Below are 24,682 nucleotides of genomic sequence, written 5' to 3'. Positions count from 1 at the left end.
TGCGGGGCAGTTTGATTCGTATCGATTTTCTCATCGCTCGCTTCAGGTTACCTTGGCCCGGCTGCAAGTCTTATACGCGGGCGTCACAGTTTATCGTTGTTGTTTTTTTTTTTTCTTTTTGGTCCCGGTTGGCCGGAGGTATTTATAGCGACCCTGCAACGCTCGAAACTCGGCCACAAGTCAGCACCGTCCGGCGTGTTTCCGTTTCTGTTTTATTTAGTTTCCTGTTCACAGTTCTTGCGCTCCTTATTTTCCCTGTTCTGAAACGATCGTGGCAAAACTCACCTGCCAGGGGAACTCTCCTGGAAGCGCTGGAGCTCCTCCGATGATGTTGAACGCGGCATACTCTCGTTCTCTTAAGCCGCAGTCTGCAGAGGGCGTCGACAGGGCCGGTGGCATGGAAAAATGCAGCCGTGAAGAAAGTCGGTTTCTGATGAAATATTCGAAAGTGGTTGCTGGAACAGCCATGAGCCGCTTAGGCGCTCTGATCTGCGGTTAGGTCGAACGCAAACCCGCATACTGCATGGCCAACGAAGATGCGTCGCCTGAACTGGCGGATCAACACCAGTGTGCTCCGGACACCATGCATAGTTTCACTTTCGGTAAGGTGACTTAATTAGAGCTTAGCATTTGTAGGCGCGAGATAAATGTTAATTATATCTGTAAGGCCAACCAGGATGCCTTAATGTTATACTGCGTGACATGAGCTATTCGATACATATGCATTCTATTAAAAGCAAGAAACCTGTCGGAGAGAGCTAATATCCTGGTCTGACGTAGCTTAATGATGAACGCACCCTCAGAACCTTACTTAGGCATTAAAATTCAGTACAAGCTTGAGTTAAACGATTTACGAGGAGTCTTAGAGGGGTGGGGGTAGTGCAGCGTGGAGTATTATTTCGTACACATAGCTGGCATGAACAGAGAGAATCCACAACGCTAACAATGTCCAGTCATGTCATACTACTAAACATTTGCCTTAAATACGGCTGCGATACGTCGATAGCAAGTTATTCGTGCTTGGACTGATGCCTATTAGGGGCTCCTGGAGTACACGTTCGTCCGATGTTTAACCCGATGTTTAATCGTACAAATTATAGACATTTTCTGGCTTTGAATCTCTACTCTACTTTATCGCTGCATAAAGCTGAAGAATGGATTCAAGTAGGCTGTTTATTTTTTTTTAAAGCGAACTTTATCTGCATGCTTGTCTAATTGAATGGGTTTAACGTTGCCAAACTACACATCGATCTATGTGGGACGCCACAAAGGACGACTTCTGAATGATTCCGATCAAACCAGGTCGTTTGACATGCGGTACGCGAGCACTGTTGTCGTATGTATTCATTAGAGTACGACCACCGTAGTAGGGAACCGAACTCGCGCAATTGTGCTCATAGTCACTCAATCACTACTGCAAGTTCCATTCCGTCATCTGCTACAACGGCTATACGTGATCTGTCTACATTTAATTTCCGCACTGAAAATTCGCGACCAATGTTTTCTTGAACTGGCTGGTCATATACGTGAGAATTCGATACGCCGTGTTCACCTGCGGAACCGTGCTGTTCTTCGAAACACGATCTGCGACAAACGAGTACAACCGGAAAGCGTTTTACGGCAATGCAAGGTTCAAAGAAATAGCCGATCAACACGCCTCTCCAGAGCTTGCTGCATCTTTCAAGAGCACAAAAAGGAACGCATTATAACGAGAAGTGCACTACTACGGCGGTTAACTAAATAAGTCATGGCTGTGTCATTGAACCGCAACAAAAAAGAAATCTTTTGTATGTATAGTAACGCCGGGGACACGTACAGACCAGATTCATTCCCAGATGTTCAACTATCTAGCATGATTGTGGGCTTACTCCGACAAGTCTAGGGCTGCTCTTTGCGGTCTGGTCAGCGCTGGCGCGTTGCAGGTGCCTCAGATGGTTTCATATTTGCTAGGCCTACCTTTGTTCTCAGGCATCCTTCATAAGGGAAACAGCGGAACTCTCAGTAAACGTTTAGCAAGCGCTTGGGGAAGCGTGGGAAGCAAACATGCGTGTTTCCCATGTTTAAAATGGGTGGCGCCGTGCTGATCTGTACCTATCCAGTTGGACCATTTGTTACGATGATAGATTTGACACAGGCACTCACGCCACCATAGCTCTCGATTGAGTTTGTGCGCACGCAAGAATAGCGTCAGTGTGTGCGCAGTCCATCCGTGCGGCATTGTTTTCTCTACCATAACGGGGCCAGGTGCGCTGAGGTTGCTGAGGGAAATAACATGGAAAGGACAGTGATACAAGAGAACACCCGTAACAAAGATGAGCACGATATATCTCTGTCGCCGATCTCTTCAATTGACTTGAGCACGCCGCTAGGAGCTGCTATACACGTGTGCTGCATGAACCAGAGCAACCGAACAAGAAGAACATGCTGCCAATGACGTCACCGAGGAGCGCAATCTTTTGCCCTCTCGAACCACGCAATTGGGTCGGACCTTTTACGAGCGTAGGGTCGTAAGATTTCTATTACCCAGAAACCGAGGCACAGGATACAGTCGTGCCGGAGGCCGCGCTTAACGCGGAGGCAAACCTTTCCTGATCTTAACTGTATAGTTGAAATCAATTTTCTGCCAACTCACGGCTTGACAGTAAATTTCCCGCCACCTGTCGAGCCCTCGAGAACGAGGAACCGCGCTTCGTTCGGCAAGTCGTGCGTTGTTGCCTCGAGAACGCATCTCGCGCGCTCGCAACCCGGCGGCACGCTGCGTAACCGGTGTTGTATGTTTTCCCCGGTGGCCGATAAAGGCGGCACGCAACAGCTAGGAGGAATAAAGAAAAGAGAGCCGATGTGGTTCCCTACCGTGCGAAGCTCTCGCGGCGAGGGGGCCACAGACGACGAGCAGCAGCAGCGTCGCAGCGGCGACGGCAGCGGTGGCCAGCATGGTTCTTCTTCGGTGACGGCGGCCCGCTCGGACAGCCGGCGCACTGACTGTTGCTGCAGTCCCCTCTCGATGGAGCTCCTCGCTGCAGCCGCTGCAGGTGAGCAACCGGCCGGGCTAGCAAGGGTCGTCGCCGCCCGCTCCGAAACGGGTTCCCCACCCCTGCATGCACTTAAGCATGTTTCCCAAGGTGAGCCCGCGATGCGCTGAACCCGACGTCGGAAAGCCGGCCAGCACCGCTGACCCGCTGTACCGTGTGTTCCTCTGCGCCATCAAACGATGACCTTTGCTTTATGCCAGGAGCGTTTTCTTCCCGACGCGTTGGTCACCAGCTTCCTAGACGCCACATGAAGCTAAGGCTAATTACAGCAGGTTCAAACTAACGTCGTAGGTCCTTTCCAAAAACTGATACATCTCCATCACTAGTACATACTTGGGGAGAGCTCTGTGGCTACGATGATTCGCAAGAGCCGTTAAAATCAAGGACAGCATACCTAATACAAGAAAGAGTGTCGCACACTTATAATTCCCGTCCGCGTGTTAAACGCTGCAATTCCTTGATGTTTTCTTTGCTTTCATTCGTCGCGGGTCTTGTTCAATGACCAGTTTGTTATCGCCTCGGCTTTTGCGTTTTATCCGCTTTGCGGCAAGAGACAAGCCCGTCCAGTAGATTTGGTATTCTTGTGCTCGGTGTGCCTGCAAAACACACCGGCTCTCCGTCAACTATACTTTGACGCAAATAGAAAGACGAACGACGACGCCTTTACCATACCTTCACTCGTTCAAGCCGACGGTTCTTTCAAGGAAGCCATGGTCATGTCCTGGCGAAGGCCGTAGCACAGTACTGAGTTGTACCTGACTTACTGATTGCTTCTTTCGAAGTTGTAACGAAGATGAGATGAACAGTAGATGTTAAATGTTACAATGACCACGACAAACTTCGCAAAGCCATTTCGTAACCACTCTAATGCAAATTGCTGACTGTAAATGCCAAGGACAGCGTGCATCTTCAGTCTCGAAGCTGACTACAGATGATTACTCTAGACGGCAGGCTGTATCGACGACTATCACGGGCACTTGGGCCCTTGGAGAATTACACAAGTGTGTGCGGTACGGATGTGCTTCCCAAATACACCGATTTTTGTTCTGACGGCATGCCACTCCCCAAAGCAGCCATTTTTCACCTCCGTGTCACACACCACACCTCCTTTCATTCACGCTTGCACTCCTTTTCTTCTCACCAGGTGGTGTTTCCTCTCTCCAGGTCCACGTGTGTAAACAGACTTGCTGCTTGATTAGTACTGTAACTGCGTGTGAGCGGCTGCCTCAAATAATTGCAGTCTCGCAAAGGAGACAATGGTGGTCCATCTGCCATCAAAAAGGAGGAAAAAAGAAATACTCCGATGAACTTAGGTTTCTTCACGCAGGCGCTTCTCCTTCTGTCGTGCACAGATAGATCGACTCATAATTACAGAAGCCTATATTTTTTATTGTCCAGCTGCAAAAAACGGTGAGCGGAACTTGAAGCGATCGGGAAAGTATTGCTACCAGATTTACATTGTGAAGGAATGTTTACCGCAAGAAGCTGCTCACGTGTGTGATCTGCATACGTAGAGAGGTAATCCTAGAGAGAGATGCAGACGTGTTCATTTGCAGAAAGGCTGGCTAGCTTATGTACTACGTACTTTCTTCCTCTTGCAGCACATTCACTGCTAAGCAAAAATATTTCTTCAGCATAGGAAGAAGGAATAATAAGAAACGACGAAACACGGAAACTCACGTTCGCAATAGTCAGCTCATGAGCTGCTCATGGCCTCACAGTAAACAGGCAGGCCTCGAAGAAACAGCGACGAACGCTCGGGAAATAAAGGAGGCAAAATGGTATTCGCAGCTCAATTGTGCTCGAGTGAGAAGAAAGGGGTACATTGAAACGCGAACGCGAATGCGTGACTCGCTGCGTCACGCAGTTCTGTGCTGCTGACACAAAAAATGCTAATAAACAAGAAAGAAAAAACGTGGTGCATGAGAAGGACCAGCGCGGTCGATGCGAAGGCGTCCGTAAATCGGCTGCGTACTGGGCGAACGCGAAAACACGACGTGACGGTGGTCCCAAATTTGCCCAAGAGGTTGCGGGATCCAAGGGGTTGGGGGAGGGGTAGAAATGAAGGTATGAGGAGCGGGGGGGGGGGGGGGGCGATTGTCCTTCACTAACATCATATCCGATACGATGCATATTGTTTTCAGGTGCTTGTATTGCGCTTCTCTATCACGTCACATTTTGACGATGAGCAGCTTCTTCGTGCGTTCAGCTTTCCGTGTGCGCTGCTGTTCATACGAAAATGCAATTCTGCCGCATTGTAGCCTGCAAGACGAGCCCCAATGGGGGAATGAATGAGAGCTTACAAAAAACCAAGGCGTCTAAGAAGGGAAATGTTTGTTTCTCGTGAGTCGTTGGGGGTAAAGCACGAAAGCGCACAAACCACAAATAAATAAATAAATAAATAAATAAATAAATAAATAAATAAATAAATTAATAAATAAATAAATTGCTTTCAGAACCACCACCGTGTTGTGGTGGACGTTGTCAACGCTATTTATGACCAAGACATTCGTAACGGAGTAAGTACTTTTGCCTTTGACCTTTATCTGTAACTGAGTCACGAAAAACAAATTGCTGCCCTCCCCCCCCCCCCCCTTATTTTTTGCACTCACCACTGCTCCTTTTCCTGTTTGATCTTTCTAGTGCTTGTAGTGTTTCTCTAGTGCTCGCAGTCCGTTATCTTTTCCTCAGAACACTCTGTCGTCGTTGATGTAATGTAAAAAAAAAAAAGAAAGAAAACGGGCCGGGAAGTTGAAACGTCACATAACAATGTCGCCTAACCACTTGCTAGGTCACCTAACAATTTAGTAACAGTCTGCACGCGCTTCCTTTCTAGGCGGCGCGGTACGCCTGTTCGCGACAGCACGGTCAACTTATGACTCGCATAGAGAACAGGATGCTCCTTCTATCTCCATCTCCTGCCTGGAACGCAACATCGGCCCTGCCTCGCCGACGAGAGTCCTCTGACCTTCGTGCTCAATGTAATCACGTGATGTGATTACTGGCTCGGTAGCCTTTGCTCTCTCTAGCGCAAGACAAGCCCATTCACTTTTCTCGTCACGGAAAACTACATTTCCCTGTGCCATCCGGCACCTGGCAGCTTTGAATGTCAAGCCTCGTTGGCGTAGGCGATCAGGCACTGCATCGCCTAGCTCAAATTGACGCTTTCCTGCTGTACATAGTAACTGCTTGCTCTCTGCTTGGCTTTAGTTTTTGCCTCACCTGACGATTCCGCTGCGCCAAACAAAACTTCCATGTGGAGCGTACTCTTCTGTGAGTGTCTCGTCTACAAGTCACCGAAAGAGCTCTGTAGTGATGCGTGCTAGCTTTACTAGCGCTTCGCACTTTTGTGCTTTCTGAGAACGTCTGGTTTGTACGATGAGTCTCGAGTGCCATCCCTTCACGTCTCTGTAACCTCTCTCTCTCTGTCTCCCCTTTTTATCGTCCCCTTCTCCTTTCCCCTAGCGTAGGGTAACCAACCGGACTCATGGCTGGTTAACATCCCTGCCTTCTTTATATCTCTCTCTCGCTCTCTCACCGCTTCATCCGCTGGCTTGTCTACACGTTAACGTATGTCGCATGTCATCGTAGGTTGCTCTGAACCGCGGAAATAACTAGTTTCTCTTGAACCTGGCTCCTCAGAGCACGTACTTGCATATTCTGGCGATACGAGTGAGGCACGATCAGCTGATCGAACTCCGTTTGCCTGCGTTCTGGACAATTTTGCTCCACCGCAACGCCTTTCTCTTGATCGAAAGCCTACATTATTTCGTGCTGCACCTTCGCTTACATTACCCTTTATGTAAGCGAGCTGGGTCGTCGTTTCGCTCTGCCAAAAAGGCGGAACTGCCAATCTCTAGCCTCTTTAGGCTCGCTGACGTGGGCGCAACGACCGACTCTGTCGACTCGTAAACTTCTTCGTTTCGGACGCGCTCTCTAGCGTTTGCTGCGCTTGAGCCGCATTAAGGTCGCGCGTGTTACGCGCCTACGCGGCTCCAAGGCGGTGTGGTTCCATCTCGCAGTGTGAATTATCTACACCACGCTCTACCTAAGAGGTGCTACCGATCTCGCATTGCGGCGCCTCTGATGGATCGAGGGAATTCAACGCTCCAACCACTGTATCTGCCGCCACGTCACTCGGCTCAAACGCGGACGCGCTTTCAATCTCGGCCGTCTTAGCGCGCCGCGCCTCTGACCCCCGCGCGCCGCTTGAAACGGCCGTTTCCGCTACTACTGCCTTTGCAGCGCGCTCATCGAGCTCTAACGCGGAGGCACATGCGATCTCAGTGTGCTGCGCCTCTGACTCGTGTTCGCCGCTTGAAACTGTCGGCTCCAGGATGACTGCTTTCGCAACCAGCTCCTTCGGTTCTTAAGCGGAGCCTCTCACAGTCTCCGCGTGCGTCTGGCTCATGTTTGCCGCTTGAAACGCCGTCGTTTCAAGTACTGCCTCCGCAACGAGGTCGATCGGCTTCGACGCGTGGTCGCTTTCGATCATAGCGCGCTGCGGTACTGACTCAGCTGCGTCGCTTGAAACTGTCGTATCCTGACCTAATGGCGATTCAGCGAGCTCTCAAGTGTTTGGCGGAACCCTATTCGTGGCTTCGCACTGTTTCTGTTTCCGCGCGTTCACGGTCTTCGCGCTCTTGTTCTTTGCGGCTCAACTCTTGTCGGAGTTCTTCATTCTCTTTATCCAATGTTTTCATTTCCTAGGGACGTTCTTCTTTCATGATGAGTGCCGAGCTTAGAACCATCTTCAAGAAGTATTTAATCTTCGGCCAATCATTTTTTGCTTTCCAAAATGGTTAAACTAATTGGGACAATCGTCAGATCTTCCGCTGCATCTAGAGCAAGCTTTCAACAGAACTCCAACAGCTCGGCCTTTCGCAACCTTTCCAACATGAAGGCACATTTTCTTTTGGACATTGCAAAAAACTTTCTCCTGCACCGGGCAGCCTTGCTGCCCATACGTGCTGCTCGAAGACGTTCTTGTTCATTATCAAGCCACATGACTTCAAGTACGATGTAATGTGACTGAAATCTGCAATCTGCAATGCAATCTGACTAACCAGACAATAGCAACCGTCACCTCTGAGGGCTGAAACTTTCTCCTCTCTTAGGGTACAGTAGGATTTATAAAAAGCGCCACCAATTGCCTGTTCATCACGTGATTCGATATAGTTACTTAAAGCACCGTGTTCTCGCCCATATGGCATCAAGCTGCTGCGGGCTCCTTCGATTTTTGCGAAAGAGAAAGCCTGTTCTTATTTCGATATTTCCTACAAAACAATGGCGCATTTATCGCTAGGATTATCGAAATCAAACTTCTCAACAACGAAAGATAAATACGACGTTGAAAGGCTAGTGCGCTGGTATGTGCCGCTCTTCTCGCAAAATGTGAAACCATATCGTTTTACGCAGTCGACGACGCATCGAAAGAAGCGTCGTTTGTCTCCGCAAACACAAAAAGAAAAAGACTAAAAAGTCACTGAATGCTTTTTCTCGGCTGGAATTGCATGACATGCGTGCTATTTCTTTGAACTTGTCGCCCGGGAAGATATTGGCGCCGCCATTAAACTGCGCGATACCGCGCCCCGACCTTAAACGGGTGGCGGCGGCGTTTTCGCATCTTGATGCTACAGCGTCAACCGTAATCCTTTGGTGCCATAAAACGCCTTCCAGAGCTCAAGAGCCTCTTTAGCATTCGCCGCCGCGGCGGGGTCGTCGTTTTAGGTGTCGTCATTGGGAATCTGTGTTTTCCTTCGAGTTTCTTTTTACCCTCGCACGAATTTGAGGCGATTGATTCGACAGGCAGCATGAAGAACACGTTCATTGCCTTCTGCAGTCACCGTAGTCTTCGGATGAGCTCTGCGCACTATGCAGAAAGCATCAGAAAAGCCATTAATAGGAGAAGCATAGAGTTTAAAAGTGGCGGAGATACGCTGGTTCAGTTGATGCCGCTAGTCTTGTGATAAGCTGTCAAGTAGGGGAGGAGGATGAGGAGGATGGAGAGGGTGTAGATAAGATTTTTTAGTTCGGTGACCCTGAGTGTTGGCCAGTAAAGCGTGGCGAAATGAGCGTATGTAAACATGTTGGTACTGCCAAATTACTTGGTTACCTGCGTTTACATTCTACGCGGGTTTACATGGTACGCGAACAGCTGGCACCCATTTCAAGTTTTTCTGTAATATGAGGAATTCCACGTTTGTTCAAGAGAAAAGGAACTTTTTCATAGACGAGATCATTCGACACTTCTCTGTCATTCTGACGATAGCATATGACAGCAGACGGTCACGTAACTTTAGGCAGAGGGAAAGCGACAGTGGATTACATGAGTGATGGAGTTTCATAGTATAATAAGTTGTTTACGCGTCCTCTCTCTACATCGGCATTCATAAATGCTTCGACTGAGAACCGGGCTTTAAAAAAATATCAAAAATATAACCGTTCCAGCCGGGCCTGTGTGCTCTACTGACAGTATGCGTTTTCACGTTCCCCACATAAAGGGACGCACCAATACTCCTGGACCCTGTGTCATATATAGGAGATGTACAAGCGTGCACAGGTTCCTGTTTTCTTAAAGGAGGCGCCTATCTTAATTTCTCAGCGTAGAAGGAAAATGGTGAAAGTGAGAGAATGCCCCCCTGAACAATTTCGTGAGGAGCTGACGAGCAGTCTATAGCTCGGTGTCAATATCGACTTGGGCATTCGAACGCATATGAACGCAAAAATGCTCTACTGACGCAACCTGAATACTTATTTGTATCATGTTTGTTACGTTAATGCTATTTCTGTAAGGCCACACACGTCAGCGAACTCACTGCAATTTCCTTCTTTCCTTCCCTCCTCTCTCTCCCTGTTATCTTTGTTTTCCCCCTTTCCCTTTCCCCCGGTGTAGGGTAGCCAACCGGACATGATTCTGGTTAACCTCCCTGCCTTCTTCTTATCTCTTTTCCTCCCTCCCTCCTTTGTTACGTTATTTTTTTTTTGCGCCAACACTTTGAAGCATGAGCTCCGGTTAGAGTTTCGATTTTATTTACATATTGCGGTAAATTAGATGAAGATAAAAAAGTTGAAGCATCAATTTTGCGGGTCTCAAGCTAAACCGATATTGCAGTTCTGTAAACTGCATCTGTAGAAGACGCTAGAGGGTAGCAGAGGGCACCGTAACATAACGCCTAAGTCACCGAGCGATAGTCGTGGGTATGTTGACGCGATCACGCTTAAAAGCAGCGAAATTGACAGGTGGCCTATGGTTCGTGCGTATTCGCATTGTTAACTGCGAATCGCTAAGCACCTACAGGTGAAGTGCCAAAAAAAAAGTTAATGGCACTTTTCTTATTCCGTGTTGCTTGAGACCTTACCATTTTGCAGTATATAAACAAAAACATGACAGTCAAGGCAAAAAAAGGCTTACATGAATGGCAGCGTTTAGAGACCAACTGTACCGAAATTTTGCTTTGGCCAAATTGCTTATCAAGTTGTAATACATACTATCGAAGGAATCTCGGCAACGCCGCCCAGCTTTTCCTAGTTCCCACTAACTTGGGAACTTGGCAACTGGAAAAGAAATGAAGCATTTGTTTCGTTTCTGGCAATTCGAGCATGCTTCGTATACGTACTATAGATAATGTATTGAATCATCTTATCATGGTAGCCTGCATTTAATTTATTTATCGCTCCTAGCGCCGAATAATTGACAAACACGATTCTTTAAAAGTGGACATTGCTTAGCCATGCATTCTGTCTTGTGCAAGAAGCGATATAACCTAAAGCTCGCTAATTCGCGGACCATTGAGACATTGCTTACGAGAAAGCTATTAGTGGGACTGTTATCTACGCCTAAAATCTCACTCGACCAACGTTAGGTAGGCATACGTTTGGTTCTTTTCAAGGAACCGTCTAGACGACGAGAAGCGTTGAAGTGATATCGAGAAAAAAAAAGAGACTGCAGGTTCTGTTTATTATAAAATATGAAGACGCCAAATAAACAGACACACACAAGAGAAGAGAACGGGACAGGGCGCCACTCGCAACTGTTTTATTTACAGTTGCGAGTGTGTGTGTGTGTCTTTTGTGTGTGTCTGTTTATTTGGCGTCTTCATATTTTATAATGAACAGCTACCAACTAGCCCAACAAGAAGTGCAGGTTCTGCTTTGCAGAGTGTTAAAAAGTAAAAAAATGTAATATGCCTCGATGTTCCCCTTTCAGTTATAACATTTAACTTGATATGCCTTCAGTAGCGTAGATGTGTTGCGTTACTTCGATGTAATCATCGTTAATTTTTCCTCGAATGATATCAATATCTCGAAGACATATCCACGGCCACTGGTAAGTGTTACGCCGAATCACGTAAAACTACTACTTATACTTCTACTGAACTTCTACTGAAATACCTAGTTGATATTTTTCGTACTGTAACCACCAGACAGTCTATGCGGAGTTAGCTCGCAATAATGTGGGAGATATACGTATACTGCACTTCCAATACCAGTGCGTCTATCAAGAAAAAACAAAGTGTGAAACTTTGCAAAGAAGTTTTACTAAGCGCAAGGTAACTGCAGATATCATCAAACGTATATTGTTCCCTTGTGATTCACGGAAAGAACGGGCACGTTGTGCCGAAGGCACTTTTTGAACTTCTTCGACGCCACGTAAACCTACACGTCCACGGAGGCCAATGTGCATTAGGATGCTCGAATGGAGAAAAAGCCGGCGATACCACTGAAAGACTTGCATGAAGCGTATACCTACAAATGCAGCACGCAATGGATATAATCTTTCAAAAGCAGTTGAAACGTCAAGCTCCATAAATTTAGCGCGCAACGTAGTTACAGATAGAGCGCACTTGCACGTAGCCATCTAATGAGAAGTAAGGGTTATAACGCTTCGAGGGAGACATTTGGAGTAGCTCGTTCAGGAGTTGCTTTAGTTCCTTCATAAATTCACGTCACAGATACGCTTAAGTTTATATGGCCGTTGTATGGGAAAAACGTGACACTCCTTCGAACTCTTCCTTCACAACAATGTTTTACTTCCTTCTCCTGATAAACTGTGCATACATTGGTCTTTCCTACATTGTTGCAGCCGTCTTGCAGCCGTAGCCTGCACAACGCTGCAAATGACGACGCACCGGGGGAGGGGGGGGGGGGGGCAAGCTTCAATTACAATTCTTTCGAGCGAGTGCGAAGCGCGAAGGATCAGAGTATTCCTTGCGAGCGCGAAGGATCAGAGTATTAATAAGCGTGTAAAGAAATGTTGCTGCCGCACTATCAACCGTGAATATTGAAGTATTGCGACAACTAGTAAGCGTAGTGAGTAAAAACCTAAGGTGAGCGTGCAAGCATACAAGCGTGCGAAACTAACTCAGCCACATACTTGACAAGTACTGCATCATTTTTAGATCCTTGTTTGTAGAATTTCAGCAAGTGAATAAGCGTTGAAGGAGAAGGAACGACGGTACATAATGACGAAAGAAGTTGCTGTCACACTGCCATGCCTATGAAGAGCTAATATGGCAGTGCTCATGGCCAAAAAACTTGATGTAAAAACGCATCACGTTTTAGCATCAAAATTCCACGTCCTCGATAAACGTGACACCTAAACGTTGCCACGGCGGCCGCATTTCGATGGGGCCGAAATGCGGAAACACCCGTGGTACTTAGATTTAGGTGCACGTGTAAGAACCCCAGGTTGTACAAATTTCCAGGGCCCCTAAGGCGTGCCTCATAAACAGATCGTGGTTTTGGCACGTAAAACCCCATAATTTTTTTTACACCTAATCTTTAAGCGTGACACACTGTGTCACATTTAATAAGCGGGACGCAGCTCAGCAAGGTGAAGAATACCAGAAGAAAAAAGAAGAGGAAGAGTTGGTTCAACTTAAGAAAGATGACCTCTAGGGGGTTTCTGACATGACCGCTCGCTGCAGCCTGGACTATTGATTGAAAGCAATTTTGGCCGAAGGGAAAAAAAATGAGCCAGGGGAATATGAGCTGACCTCCCCCCCCCCCCTCCCCAGCTCTCCGCGTCTTCAACCTCCTTCCTTTTCATCTCACCAGTTCTGTCTACCCTTTTATAGAAGCCGAATCGACCGACCTCCCTTGAAGGCGCAGACGAAAGTTGTGGTCTCGTCCTTAGCCGAGCGTTGGCCGAATTCCGCTCTTGATTGAGTGCACGAAACGGGCAAAAATATCGATTAATTTTTTGTTTACAGTGAGAAATCTATATGGCGCTGTGTTTCTTTGTTTTAAATTGAGGGAAGCATGGTTAAGGCTGGAGATGGAAATTGAAGAAAAGCAAAAAAAAAGAACGAGGCAAAATGTTCTCGTTTTGCTCATTTGCTGTAAATTAAAAGTTTATCGTTAAAACGAGCTCGTTCGCAAATAAATGCGAATTAATTTTATAATACTTCTTCCATCATGAGTCCAGCGCTCTGGTAAGCTGTCGAACTCCGTTTTCTTTCGACTTTATTATCTACACGAGAATATTCTCGAGCAAATGACGTTGGACAAATATCTGGGAAATGCTCGGACAAATAAATACCTGTGAATCTAAAGGGATACAATCTGTTAAGGTAAGCATCTCGTTCCAGTTTACCAGAAGCGAGAGAGCCCCATGTAAATGTATGAACAGACTGTCTAAAAGTAGGAAAAGGGTTATTATTTTAAGTCTGACCTCTCCAAGAAGAAAAAAAAAAAAAAGTTTTCGGTCTCGAAGATGTCCTGTAGCTAAGATAAAAATTCACGACAGATTCTTCCCTCACTGCAATGAAACTGACTTTGTTGTGCCTACAATACGTACGGTTTTAGGGAAGAATGTTTCGTTTTCGGAGCACGTATTTCTACGATTACTGCAAACAGTTGATTGATGGTTGGGGTTTCACTTTCTAAATAAACAATGGAACATTGAGAGACGATGCGGTGGAGGACGCCTGATTATTTTTTATCATCGCGGATTTTTCGGTGCGCACCCTAAGCTAAGCGCAGGAACACATTTTCATTCCGCTCACATGGGAATATGGCAGGCAGGGCCGTCAATCGAATCCAGGGCGCTGCACTCTGCAGCAGGACGCCATAACGACAAAGCCTCAGCGAAAGGTTATGACACAAAATTTTCTACTGGCTTTTTCATGTGCGCGCTTGCGCATGTCATCGTCGTCCCCCTCCCCCCCCCCCACACACACAAATGGGGGGGGGAGTGGGGAGGGGCGAGGCATAGATAGGAGTCCTAATCGCTTCGAGCCGTGTCAAGTGTAGTCTACGAAACCTGTCACGGGCAGAGCGCAACCCTCCTCATAAAGGCGGCGGCATTCATTACCAACTTTTCCGCGGGTCGTGTAAACACTCCTCTCGCGTTAAGCGAACGTGTTTTTACTCGCAGGCTGCGGCGTTGCTGCCAGGCCCCCAGCCAACGAGAGCCGAATCGTGGGCGGAACGCCGACCGACATCGACCAGTGGCCCTGGCAGGTGATACGTTACGCTTCGAACACTGCGCGGCGCACTGCGCGTTCATGAACAGCATGTCCGCTTCCCGTTAGCAGGCAGTGCGCTGTATACGTTCGGCAAAACCACACGGAAAAATACTGCCTGATGACAGTGTGAAGCTGCAATGCATAGAGTTGTGAGAAGCGCGGTAGCTCGCCTTCAGCGCTAGCCGCACGCATAACGTGGCCTCCCACCACAGGGTGCCCCTGCGTCCTCTGCAGAGACTGTAGTTTACAATGAAAATAGCGCACTCTAGCGGCACAAGCAAGGAGTAGAGACGCAGTGCTGTGACTATCTTTTTTTTTTTATTGTCCAGTTATTGTCTGCTCCTTTCGTCCTAAATGACCGCGTACCAACTGAAAAATAAGAAGAAACTCAGAGAAGATTGCTTACAAGCGCTTTTGCAAGCCACAACAATGATGGGCATTATGCAAAATAAAACTGGGAAGGTCCATTTATATCCAGAGACTGCGCACAGTATATGTTATAACAGCGGTTTTTGATAGAACTGCATGGGAAAGAAATGCATTATTTCGTAATAAGTAGAATAAGAATGCTCTCTGATGGGAGGTTGTGCGGCTTTTGTGTTATTGTAAGATTGCGGCGTGTAGGCTCCCTTTAACTCGACCATGTGCTACTACAGGAATTCGTATAGCGAATTTTTAATTTTGTTTATTGATGTTAAATTATGCGCTCTAACTTGAGAACCTTCTTTGCAGCGCATAAATGATCAACATATAGGATCCAAGTGAACACGTCATAGAAACTTTAAGAGGCACCGTAAGGTTCATCAGTATGATGATTAGCTTATTTCAGTCAAATGGCAGAACGACGATCCCTACGCCAGCGACTTCCCTCTCTTCTCCTGCGCTAATCGAATCTATTCTGTGCCTCCAAATTCTTCATCGCCCTTGACTGCGTTCCGTTGACACTCACTATTTTACGCTAGTTAACTATCGGTTATATGTTGCCCGCATTACACGGGCTTCCGAATAGCACTCCTTTTTTATTAACTTCAACAAAAACATCAGCTAGCCACGCTTGATTTTCATCCATGCTACCACATTAGACCTAACCATTCAAGGACGAAACAAAAACACCTGAATCAACAATTATTTTTCTCATTGAAATGTGAAAGTTACACCTAGGGTAAGGATATTCAATAAAAAAACCGTATATTGCGAAAACTGTCAGAAATAACCTTCTTGCCTGTGGACAACGCCAAGCAAAACACTGGAAGTGAGCTTCACTCCAGGGCCTTAAGGTTTCGTCTGGAACTTCCACACGCCGTTTTCGTCGAATGTGAAACAAAGGTGCACATTTCACTCGCTCTACATTACCTGTGTGACATCAGTGCGGCCGGGCATTTGGCATTGGTTTTTCTCCATGTTTCATGCATTCAAAAGAGCCGCGGGCCGAAATTTTTCCTCGCCCTCTGTCCCTGTTCTGTATCTAGCAAAAGATGATTGCTGCCTCTCATTCAGTCATGGCCGAAGAGATTTAGCCAGAAACTTCGTACTCCAAACAAATTTTCCAAGAGTGAGTGAGTAAACTTTATTTCGCAGACCAAGCAGTTGGTGCCCGGAGTTGGACGGCCACCCTATTTCAAGCAGCCGTGGCCCTGTGCCGATAGCCTAGCCCTGTCCAGCAGCCGTAGCTGGTACTCAGGACTGGGGCGTCTCAACTGGGCCTCCCACGGGCCTTCTGTGGGTGCTTCGATAGAAAAAAAAATATATTTTCTGCTGTGTCGCCTACAGGCAAAATTCTCTCATAAAGGGCGAACTATATGTATATGTATGCTTCCATAGTTCGTCCCTAGCTTTCTTTTTCTGTTGCTTTATTGTTATTCTCCTTTTAGTAGGTAAACAGCCGTCTCTTTATTGCCTCTGCTTTGGCAAACTTGAGCAATACTCGGAAGATAACGCTCCCCTTGGGCAAATAGTTTCACTGCTGCATCGGTACAAGGGCCACGTTGTGTGATTTTCTTGCTGTGATGCAACCGTAACGAACGGAAACAAGATCTTGCGGCCGAAGAGAATAACCGCCATGTAAGGAATGACTCGCTGCTTGCGATACGAGGGATGAAAAAAAATAAGCAAATGCGAACGATACCAAAACAGACTGGTCGTGTCTGCAGTTTTGAGCACGAGCATTCTCAGTGTGACAGGAAAAAAGCTCACTAAGAATTTCAAGCGATATCGTTGGCTTGTTCGAATTTCCTATTCTCCGAGGAGACCGCAATACTATATATTACATAGCAAAAAAAAAAAAAAAAAAGAAAGAAAGACGAAAAGTGGTCGAAGTGACCTTGTTTCTTTTTTTGCATTGTATACTAGCCTGTCGCGACTACGCGTCTTCACATTACGCCCACTAACCACCTCATTGGAAACTGCAACCGCTACGCCTATTTCTTGGCATCATAACGACTGATAAAATTGCAACCGTATACCAATTAGCAAGGTTGACTGAATGGGAAACTAAATGTTGTAATATACCGCTAATTTAATTAATATAAAATTCTCTGTACGTTGTTTCAGGAACCCGAACACAACCAGAAGATACGTATCTAAATTGCCAGTACCATCTCGGATAGCTTTTCCTCTCAGTGCAACGTTTGCTTGACGCCACGTGCAACTTTTGTCTCATTGGTGCCAGCTCGTTGCGTAATGCGATTAGGCGTCAGATGATAGACCAAGGAAAGAAAAGCACATTGAACATGACAGCCACGAGACCGTGCGCTCTCTTCATTCTCACAGCTTTATCCGTTAGTGCTCTTGCAGCGCCGGAATGCTCTGCTCCGGCCGTTCACTGACTGCAGTGCGCATTGCAGCAGAGCCCTCGCGAGCTCTGCATACATCGAGTCTCACATGGCCTTCCTCGACTGCGACTGGTGATGGCTCATGGCGGCAGACCTGTGTGTTCGCTTGCTCGCCTATCTCTTGTGCGCCGCAAGCAATGACAGTGTCGCGTAGGCTCTGAATCCTCTCCAGGGCATCCGAGCTTGAAGAAATAATCGCGCAGCAAGTGTTTGGTGCCGTGGTACACTCTATTGGCAATCGCTTCGTTTCGGATACACTGGATGGAGCTTGCACATTGGTTTGTAGAGAGCACGCCCTGGGGAAGAACCTCCTGGGTACCCGCTCCTTTTGGGATACCAAGGTGGCGGTTGGTGCAGCTCAGTCAATTGGAAAAAATATGTCTAATCTCGAAGAAACTGTGATCTTAAGGTATTGAAAACCAAAAAATTATAAACAAGAAAGGGGTCATTGATCAACAGTCAGTAAAATTTGTTGCATCGCGAGATGGTTTAAAATTGTTGAAAGCGTCGATAGCGACAGAGCAAAAAAGAAAGAAAAAGGCTTAAGAAAAAAAAAGAGAACAAGAAAACAGCTAGAACAAGAAAATAGCTAGCGCCCACTGTTTCTTTTTTTCAATACTCCTTTCCCAAGTCTTTCTTGTCTTGCTACGCTTTTATGCATTTCGTATATCAACAGGCAACAGGCCAATGATCGAGGGATCATTAGACAAGAAACGCGTCAAACAAGCAATTTAGCAGAGCGCATAGTTTGTTAACTTAAATGATATGATTAAATGAGAACGATCTCGTTGCCATGTACAATGTGAAATATGAATTATTATTAAATAGACTCGCTGAAGTGAGTGGAAAGACACAACTCATTGAATTTCCAAGATCAACTAGGCTGTTAACGCACAAAGAAGTAAACGAAGAACTTCTTTTTATTTACTTCTTGTATGGGGCTCCATATAACCATCTGATATTTGATCAGATAAAAATAGAAAATTGGTTTGTTTTACAGAGCGTGTGTGTTTTATACATTAGATTGAAGCTTTAGTTCGTGGCCGATTTCTATTTACTGCGTATTCTTCTAGAATTTGGAGTGAAGCTTATAGCAGAACGAATTTTTGCCTTTCTGCTTTTAAACTGCTGACTACGACTGTTACACCAGAGTTGCTTTCACGCGAACATATGCAGTGCGAGGCATGCCAATAGGCCAACCTAGAGAGTATGTCTGTCTGTCTGTCTGTCTGTCTGTCTGTCTATCTATCTATCTATCTATCTATCTATCTATCTATCTATCTATCTATCTATCTATCTATCTATCTATCTATCTATCTATCTATCTATATATCTATCTATCTATCTATCTATCTATCTATCTATCTATCTATCTGTCTGTCTGTCTGTCTGTCTGTCTGTCTGTCTGTCTGTCTGTCTGTCTGTCTGTCTGTCTGTCTGTCTGTCTGTCTGTCTGTCTATCTATCTATCTATCTATCTATCTATCTATCTATCTATCTATCTATCTATCTATCTATCTATCTATCTATCTATCTATCTATCTATCTATCTATCTATCTATCTATCTATCTATCTATCTATCTGTCTGTCTGTCTGTCTGTCTGTCTGTCTGTCTGTCTGTCTGTCTGTCTGTCTGTCTGTCTGTCTGTCTGTCTGTCTGTCTATCTATCTATCTATCTATCTATCTATCTATCTATCTATCTATCTATCTATCTATCTATCTATCTATCTATCTATCTATCTATCTATCTATCTATCTATCTGTCTGTCTGTCTGTCTGTCTGTCTGTCTGTCTGTCTGTCTGTCTGTCTGTCTGTCTGTCTGTCTGTCTGTCTGTCTGTCTGTCTGTCTGTCTGTCTGTCTGTCTGTCTGTCTGTCTGTCTGTCTGTCTGTCTAATCTAATCTAATCTAATCTAATCTCAAAAATGTAGCCTGACATGATGTCAGGTTCTAGGGTGTTCCTGAGTGCAACGAGTGCAGAAACGCAGGGGTTCCGGGAGGAGGAGGAGCAAAAACTTTATTGATTAATCAAAGGAGGGGAAGATGGGAATAAGGGAAAGGGTAGGGTGGTAGGGAAGCGGCTGGGTTCCGGGAAGGGTATCAATCAGAACTTTGGTAAATACGCCGCCTGTTCTCTGCCAACCGCAGGTGTCGCTGCACCACCGCCGTCCTTCGTCAGGCGCTCCTGGACGTCGTCTCTGCGCGGCGAGCCTCGTGTCCGCATCGTGGCTCCTCACCGCAGCTCACTGCCTGCTAGAGTGAGTGAGTGTGCGTGCGTTGCCGGTCATTTCCTCATCGAACAAACACAGATCGCTCTGGTCTCGCTGGGGTCTCGCGGCTCACTCTGTAGAAAATTGCGGCAGCTAAAATTACATTTTAGATCTGTACCTTACTTTGATAAAGTGACCATTGCGAACAGACCCGCCGTGGTTGCACAGTGGCTATGGTGTTGGGCTGCTGAGCACGAGGTCGCGGGATCGAATCCCGGCCACGGCATGTGGGCGAAATGCGAAAACACCTGTTTACTTAGATTTAGGTGCACGTTAAAGAACCCAATGTAGTCAAAATTTTCGGAGTCCTCCACTACGGCGTGCATCATAATCAGAAAGTGGTTTTGGCACGTAAAACCCCATAATTTAAAAATTGCGAACAGTGCAGTCAGAATGTTGCGGTGGAGTACTAATATATGTGTAAGAAATATCTAGTTGAGTTTACAGGATTAGGAAGAATATAGAAGTTCTTTTTTTTTTTTTGCTCGTGTGGCGCAGTTAATGAATAGAAAGGTTGTATGTTTCTTTCTTCAGCAGCTTCCTCATTTAAATACTTATCTGACACATTAAGCGCTAAAGCTATTCTTGTGTTGTTTTCACTCATCAATATACTTTATTTTGACTGTGTTTCTTTTGTTTAAATTGATGCAGCCCTTATCTAATACAAGTATTTGTTTGTTTCACGTCTATTTGTATAGAAAAATAGAAGCCGGTAACTACGCTAAAGCATCCCTGTTAAAGAAAAATCAGCGCTCATACTTTGTGCACAGCCCTCGTTGAAATCGGATTGAAGAGCATTCTATGTGGCTAGTTCATCCGCGTGAAAGTATGAAGGAGTTTATGTCATTAAACAAAATACGGAACGGCAACTGTCTTCTACCATGCTATAACTTATCACAACAAAGTAATAATATAACATTGTATTATTGCAGCCTCAGTCTGCTAAAGTGGTCGCGATGGTCCAAGGTCACGTAGACCCGTTAATAATAAATTGCCTTCCACAAGAATTTTATGCAAACGGATTTTGAATTGAACGACAAGCGGCTTTTTGTCGAATCGTAACGAACGTCCTAAAGAGCCCGCAACCTCGTTAAAAAGCAAAGCACCGAACTGTCAGCGCTGACACCGTCCACAGCCCCGCAGCGACCGACGGAGCAGGGCGCCTGCTGCCGGCGGGCCTGTGGCTAGCCTGCCGGGCCGGCAAGTGTGTGCGCCTGCGCCGGCTTGCAGTGCACGCGAGGTTCCAGCGTCACAACTACACGCACGACGTGGCGCTCGCCGAGCTGGTGCAGCCGCTTCCTCAGCCCGCTGCGCCCATCTGCTTGCCCTTGTCCTCCGGAGGGTCCGGGGCCGTGGGTCGGCGCTGCGTCATCACCGGCTGGGGCGCCCGGCGACCGCTGGTCGGTCGCGCCCCGCAGCTGCACCAGGCGGCGCTGCCGGTGCTGCCGTGGGACCTGTGCCGGCGTGCGTATCCGTGGGCCGCGGCTCTACGCCGCTGGCTGCTGTGCGCGGGACTCTGGAAAGGCGGCCGGGGTCCCTGTCACGTGAGGAGTTCCCCACTAACCGCTCCCTGCGCTTGCACGGTAGACGTGTGTCCCGAGCTGCTAATATAAGATGAAGGTGGACGCGTAAGATATATATTCCTGTTTTACACACACCCGCACCTTCGCACGGGCGCACACACGCGCAACTGTCCGTGTAGTACTAAAGGGATAGCTGAAGCGTGCTTCTCCTCACAACGTCTTCTATTACGGAGAAGCCGAATGTCAAGAGTGCTGTTTAGAGAACGCTTTTGAAGTGCCTCGCACAATTTGCGCTCTATTCCCAGTGTAACAGAGAGCTGTAGTGCATTCTCGCGATCTGGTGCCAGTTTGGTACGTGCCCCTCAAGGTCTTTTGACACGATAAGACACTTTATTATCGACAGCAGAGAATAGGCATAGCAGATGCGATTGCAATGTTTTCTTACAATGAAATAATTGTACAATGTTTACAATGTTTATACTTCCTCGCAGCCGCTTTCTAGAGATAGAGGCACAAAATACAATTACATAAATGAAAAAAAGAGTAATTTCCTAAACAAAGATAGTCGCTTTAATGAAGAAACCACTCTGGAGCCATCGATATCTTTGATGTTCATCTTTAGCATATGCGCACTGTGCAGGCGTTCCTGTGCTATCAGAAACACGAAGCGAACGCACACTTCCCCGGTATTGCCAATATGAAGAAACCATGTCGAGCCACAGCCACGGTAGAGCCACACTAACCACTACATAGCGGCTAACCATGGCACCAACAAAAGTCGGTAAAAGTCGCCGTGGCGATAACGCATGCAACTGGTGAGAAAACCTGAAAAGGAAAGGTGCAAACGGTGATGCTTGTCACGGTGACGCACGGGCATGTTGCTTCCAACGAGGGTGATTACTTCAAGACGCTCGTTCGGCTTCATACAGTTAGGTTCATAAATTGAAGTCTCCATGTCTGAAATACCGACTGTTTTTCAGACTGCCACAAGATGCGAGATGGTTCGCCTGCTAAGTTTAAGTTTGTTCAGTGCGAAAACATGCGAATACAAAGGCGTTGTTTTCTGCTAGATGCCCGCTTCAGTTTTCCTTAAACGAGTGTGCAAATTTTATGCTGGTTAGAAAATAGTGTGAGAGTCATTTTGGATATTATTACCTCGCATATGAGTATTAATAGTTTCAATACCATTGTTTTCCTTCGGGTGAACGAATTCAGGCTATAAAAGGAATCCAAAACCAACCATTCGTAAGGCTGCTGTTCCGTTTAAGAGATTTGCGTTTAGCGACATTCTACTGCACAAATCTGTGCTTCGGGATAAGGTGCACGAAATAACAGCCAGGAAAGGTGTTGATCTTCCTCATCATCCTTGATCTTGTTTGTAAAGCGGAGTCAATATTACGAAAGTACGAGCACTAAACTTGCTTTACTTGTTAAACAATAATCAGAAGTGTAATAGTTCAAGGAGATCTAGATGTTTTGTACATTACCTGCTTTTCAAGGTATTATTCAGTGGGCGTAGTTTGTCTTTCGCACATCCACAGCATGAGTATACGGACCAACGAATCCGCCATCTGATTTCAATACATCGAAGCAACCGATTCCAGGGTGACTCGGGAGGGCCGCTCCAGTGCCAACGCAGCGACGGCCGCTGGCAGCTGTCCGGCCTCGTATCCTGGGGCGCAGGCTGCGGTCGTCCCGGCCGACCAGCCGTGTTCGTGCGCGTGGCCGCCTACCGGCGCTGGATACGAGACACAACCAAGCGCCTGCAGCACCGAAACCAAGCCACGCCACGCGACAGAGACCATTGGCCGCAAGATGCAGTGCGCGAACACGGCACGGGCCGCCCGCTTTTCTCGGTGTTGTCGTTCCACGCTTTCGTGCCGTGACGACCGCCGTGTGTCGATGAGTTTGTGCGTCCTCCGTGCCTCTCGCAGCGCCGCAACGCTCGCACCTTGCGCAGGGAATACGTACTCCCAGCTCGGATGCTTTTCTTTTTCTTTCCTTTCCTTTTTTTTCTTTTTTTTTTGGTGGTCCGAAAGAGTTTCAATAAAGACGGCGTCGAAGAGATCGCCTCAGGTATTCCGCCGTCGTACGAGGTGGTCTAAGCAGGGAATTGTTCAGTTTGAATTTGGCTCGGTGAGATTAATATAAAGTGGACAAGCTGAACTTCGCACGTTGCGGTTGTTCCAGGCTTTCCTGCAAACTAAAAAGAAAAGGAAAGAAAGAAGAAACTGATCTCGTATCTCTGGCTACTCCTATTTTCTTCTTTTTTTATTGCGTGTTCACTGCCGCAAGAAATGTTCGAAGGCTGCGGCCTTTCAATACACGAGTATTAATGAGTGTTGCGAGTTTTATTAACCTGCTCCAGGCGCACACAAAAATCCAGAAGTTAACGGGATTAAACGCGTCCGTTCACATCGGCTCTTCTTTTTTTCTCTTTCTAAAACCACTTTCATCCACCATGCTTCCCACCAGCCTCTCTTTTCTTCGTTTCCACCCAACATGCATATAAAGAAAAGCAATCTGACCCAAGCCTCTACGTCTTTCGTTAAAGAGTTCCCGGTCGCTTCCATGTGCTTCTACTCGCCTATACAGGTGCACGCGTGTAACAGCAACTATTCACAACGTAAACACACGCGCGCGCATAAAGGGAACGAATGCCGGCGCCGTTCTGAAGGAATTATTTATGCGCATGCGTATGGCGGCCAGAGGTAAGGCGGAGGCTGTCTGCAAACTCTCTGGATGCATTTATTTTGTTTCGCGGAAGAAAACATACCACACTTTATGTGATTAAATTGCAGTGCCGGTTCTGTAATGAAACTTGAACGATCGTTATGCTTTCAGATAGCTTGCGGGCAAGGCTGCAGAGGCGAGTTACAAGGCCGCACAGGTCTCAGCGTGCAGCTATGCCTGTTAAACAAGCATTCTGTTCCTGTTTAGTTGGGACTCGTAACCGACTCGTAAGGCTGAGAGTTTGGTGCTCATTCGGTGTCGCGGAGAAGTGCACTATTGGTAGGCCGGAGCAGTAAATGACTCTGCTTCGATTTTGACGTTGTAGTAACGTAAATAAGAACATGAAATGTTCGTAACCAACCGAATATTGCTCGAAGCAATGGAACTGCTTTACACTGCCCACGTTGCATTCATGCGTCCTTTATATTAAATTGGAGAATTTGCCGCAAGGTAACTATAAGAAAATTAAGTATAAAATTATGATGTAAGAGCGGGCAGCTTTGCATCGCGCAGGAGCTGCAGAGTATGTGCGATGAGACTGAAGGTGGCTGAAAATACCGGAACATTGCGCTCTTCTTTTCCGAGCTGTGTCTTTTACCGCCTTCTGCATACCTGTAACGGTACTGTGTGGTCAACGGCTACTTGAGCATTGACTTGGGAGAGGAAGAAGCAAGAGAAGTTAGGAGGCTCATTCTAACAAAAGTCCGTGGTACGAACCATGACAAGGTAACGCTTGCTAATGCAAGTGTTGTACCTTGTCACTTTGAAACGCTATATTATACGTGCCCTGTTATAATACCAAGATCTAGCGTTATCGAACTG

General features: G+C 46.7%; 2 protein-coding genes across 2 annotated transcripts in view; one reads left to right on the top strand and one right to left on the bottom strand.

Annotated features, from left to right (window-relative positions):
- The window catches only part of LOC140218608 (chymotrypsin-like elastase family member 2A), a 28,303-nt gene extending 27,455 nt beyond the window's left edge, over nt 1-848 (bottom strand). Inside the window, exon 1 of the mRNA XM_072288427.1 lies at nt 286-848. Within this exon, the coding sequence (XP_072144528.1) occupies nt 286-468 (183 nt within the window). The 5' untranslated portion in view covers nt 469-848. The remainder of the gene's footprint in view (nt 1-285) is intronic.
- Nucleotides 849-2,839: 1,991 nt separating this feature from the next.
- On the top strand, nt 2,840-23,194 carry LOC126532124 (chymotrypsin-like elastase family member 2A). Its single transcript, XM_055070535.1, has 5 exons — nt 2,840-3,032; nt 14,413-14,498; nt 19,483-19,592; nt 20,740-21,148; nt 22,732-23,194. Exons 1-5 carry the CDS (start codon nt 2,840-2,842, stop codon nt 23,011-23,013), a joined length of 1,080 nt encoding a protein of 359 aa, XP_054926510.1. The 3' UTR covers nt 23,014-23,194.
- Nucleotides 23,195-24,682: the final 1,488 nt, after the last annotated feature.

The sequence above is a fragment of the Dermacentor andersoni genome, chromosome 5 (assembly GCF_023375885.2).
Source record: "Dermacentor andersoni chromosome 5, qqDerAnde1_hic_scaffold, whole genome shotgun sequence".
In the NCBI taxonomy this organism is placed as follows: domain Eukaryota; kingdom Metazoa; phylum Arthropoda; class Arachnida; order Ixodida; family Ixodidae; genus Dermacentor; species Dermacentor andersoni.
The sequence above is the reverse complement of the archived record's forward strand: the minus strand, read 5'-3'. Positions and strand labels throughout refer to the sequence as shown.

Bases quoted from the DNA above. Each gene is read 5' to 3' on its own strand.
- LOC126532124 (XM_055070535.1), top strand. From the start codon at position 2,840: ATGTGGTTCCCTACCGTGCGAAGCTCTCGCGGCGAGGGGGCCACAGAC. The intron at 14,499-19,482 runs GTGATACGTTAC...TGCCAACCGCAG, and splicing joins TCGACCAGTGGCCCTGGCAG to GTGTCGCTGCACCACCGCCG. The intron at 21,149-22,731 runs GTGAGGAGTTCC...AACCGATTCCAG, and splicing joins GCGGCCGGGGTCCCTGTCAC to GGTGACTCGGGAGGGCCGCT.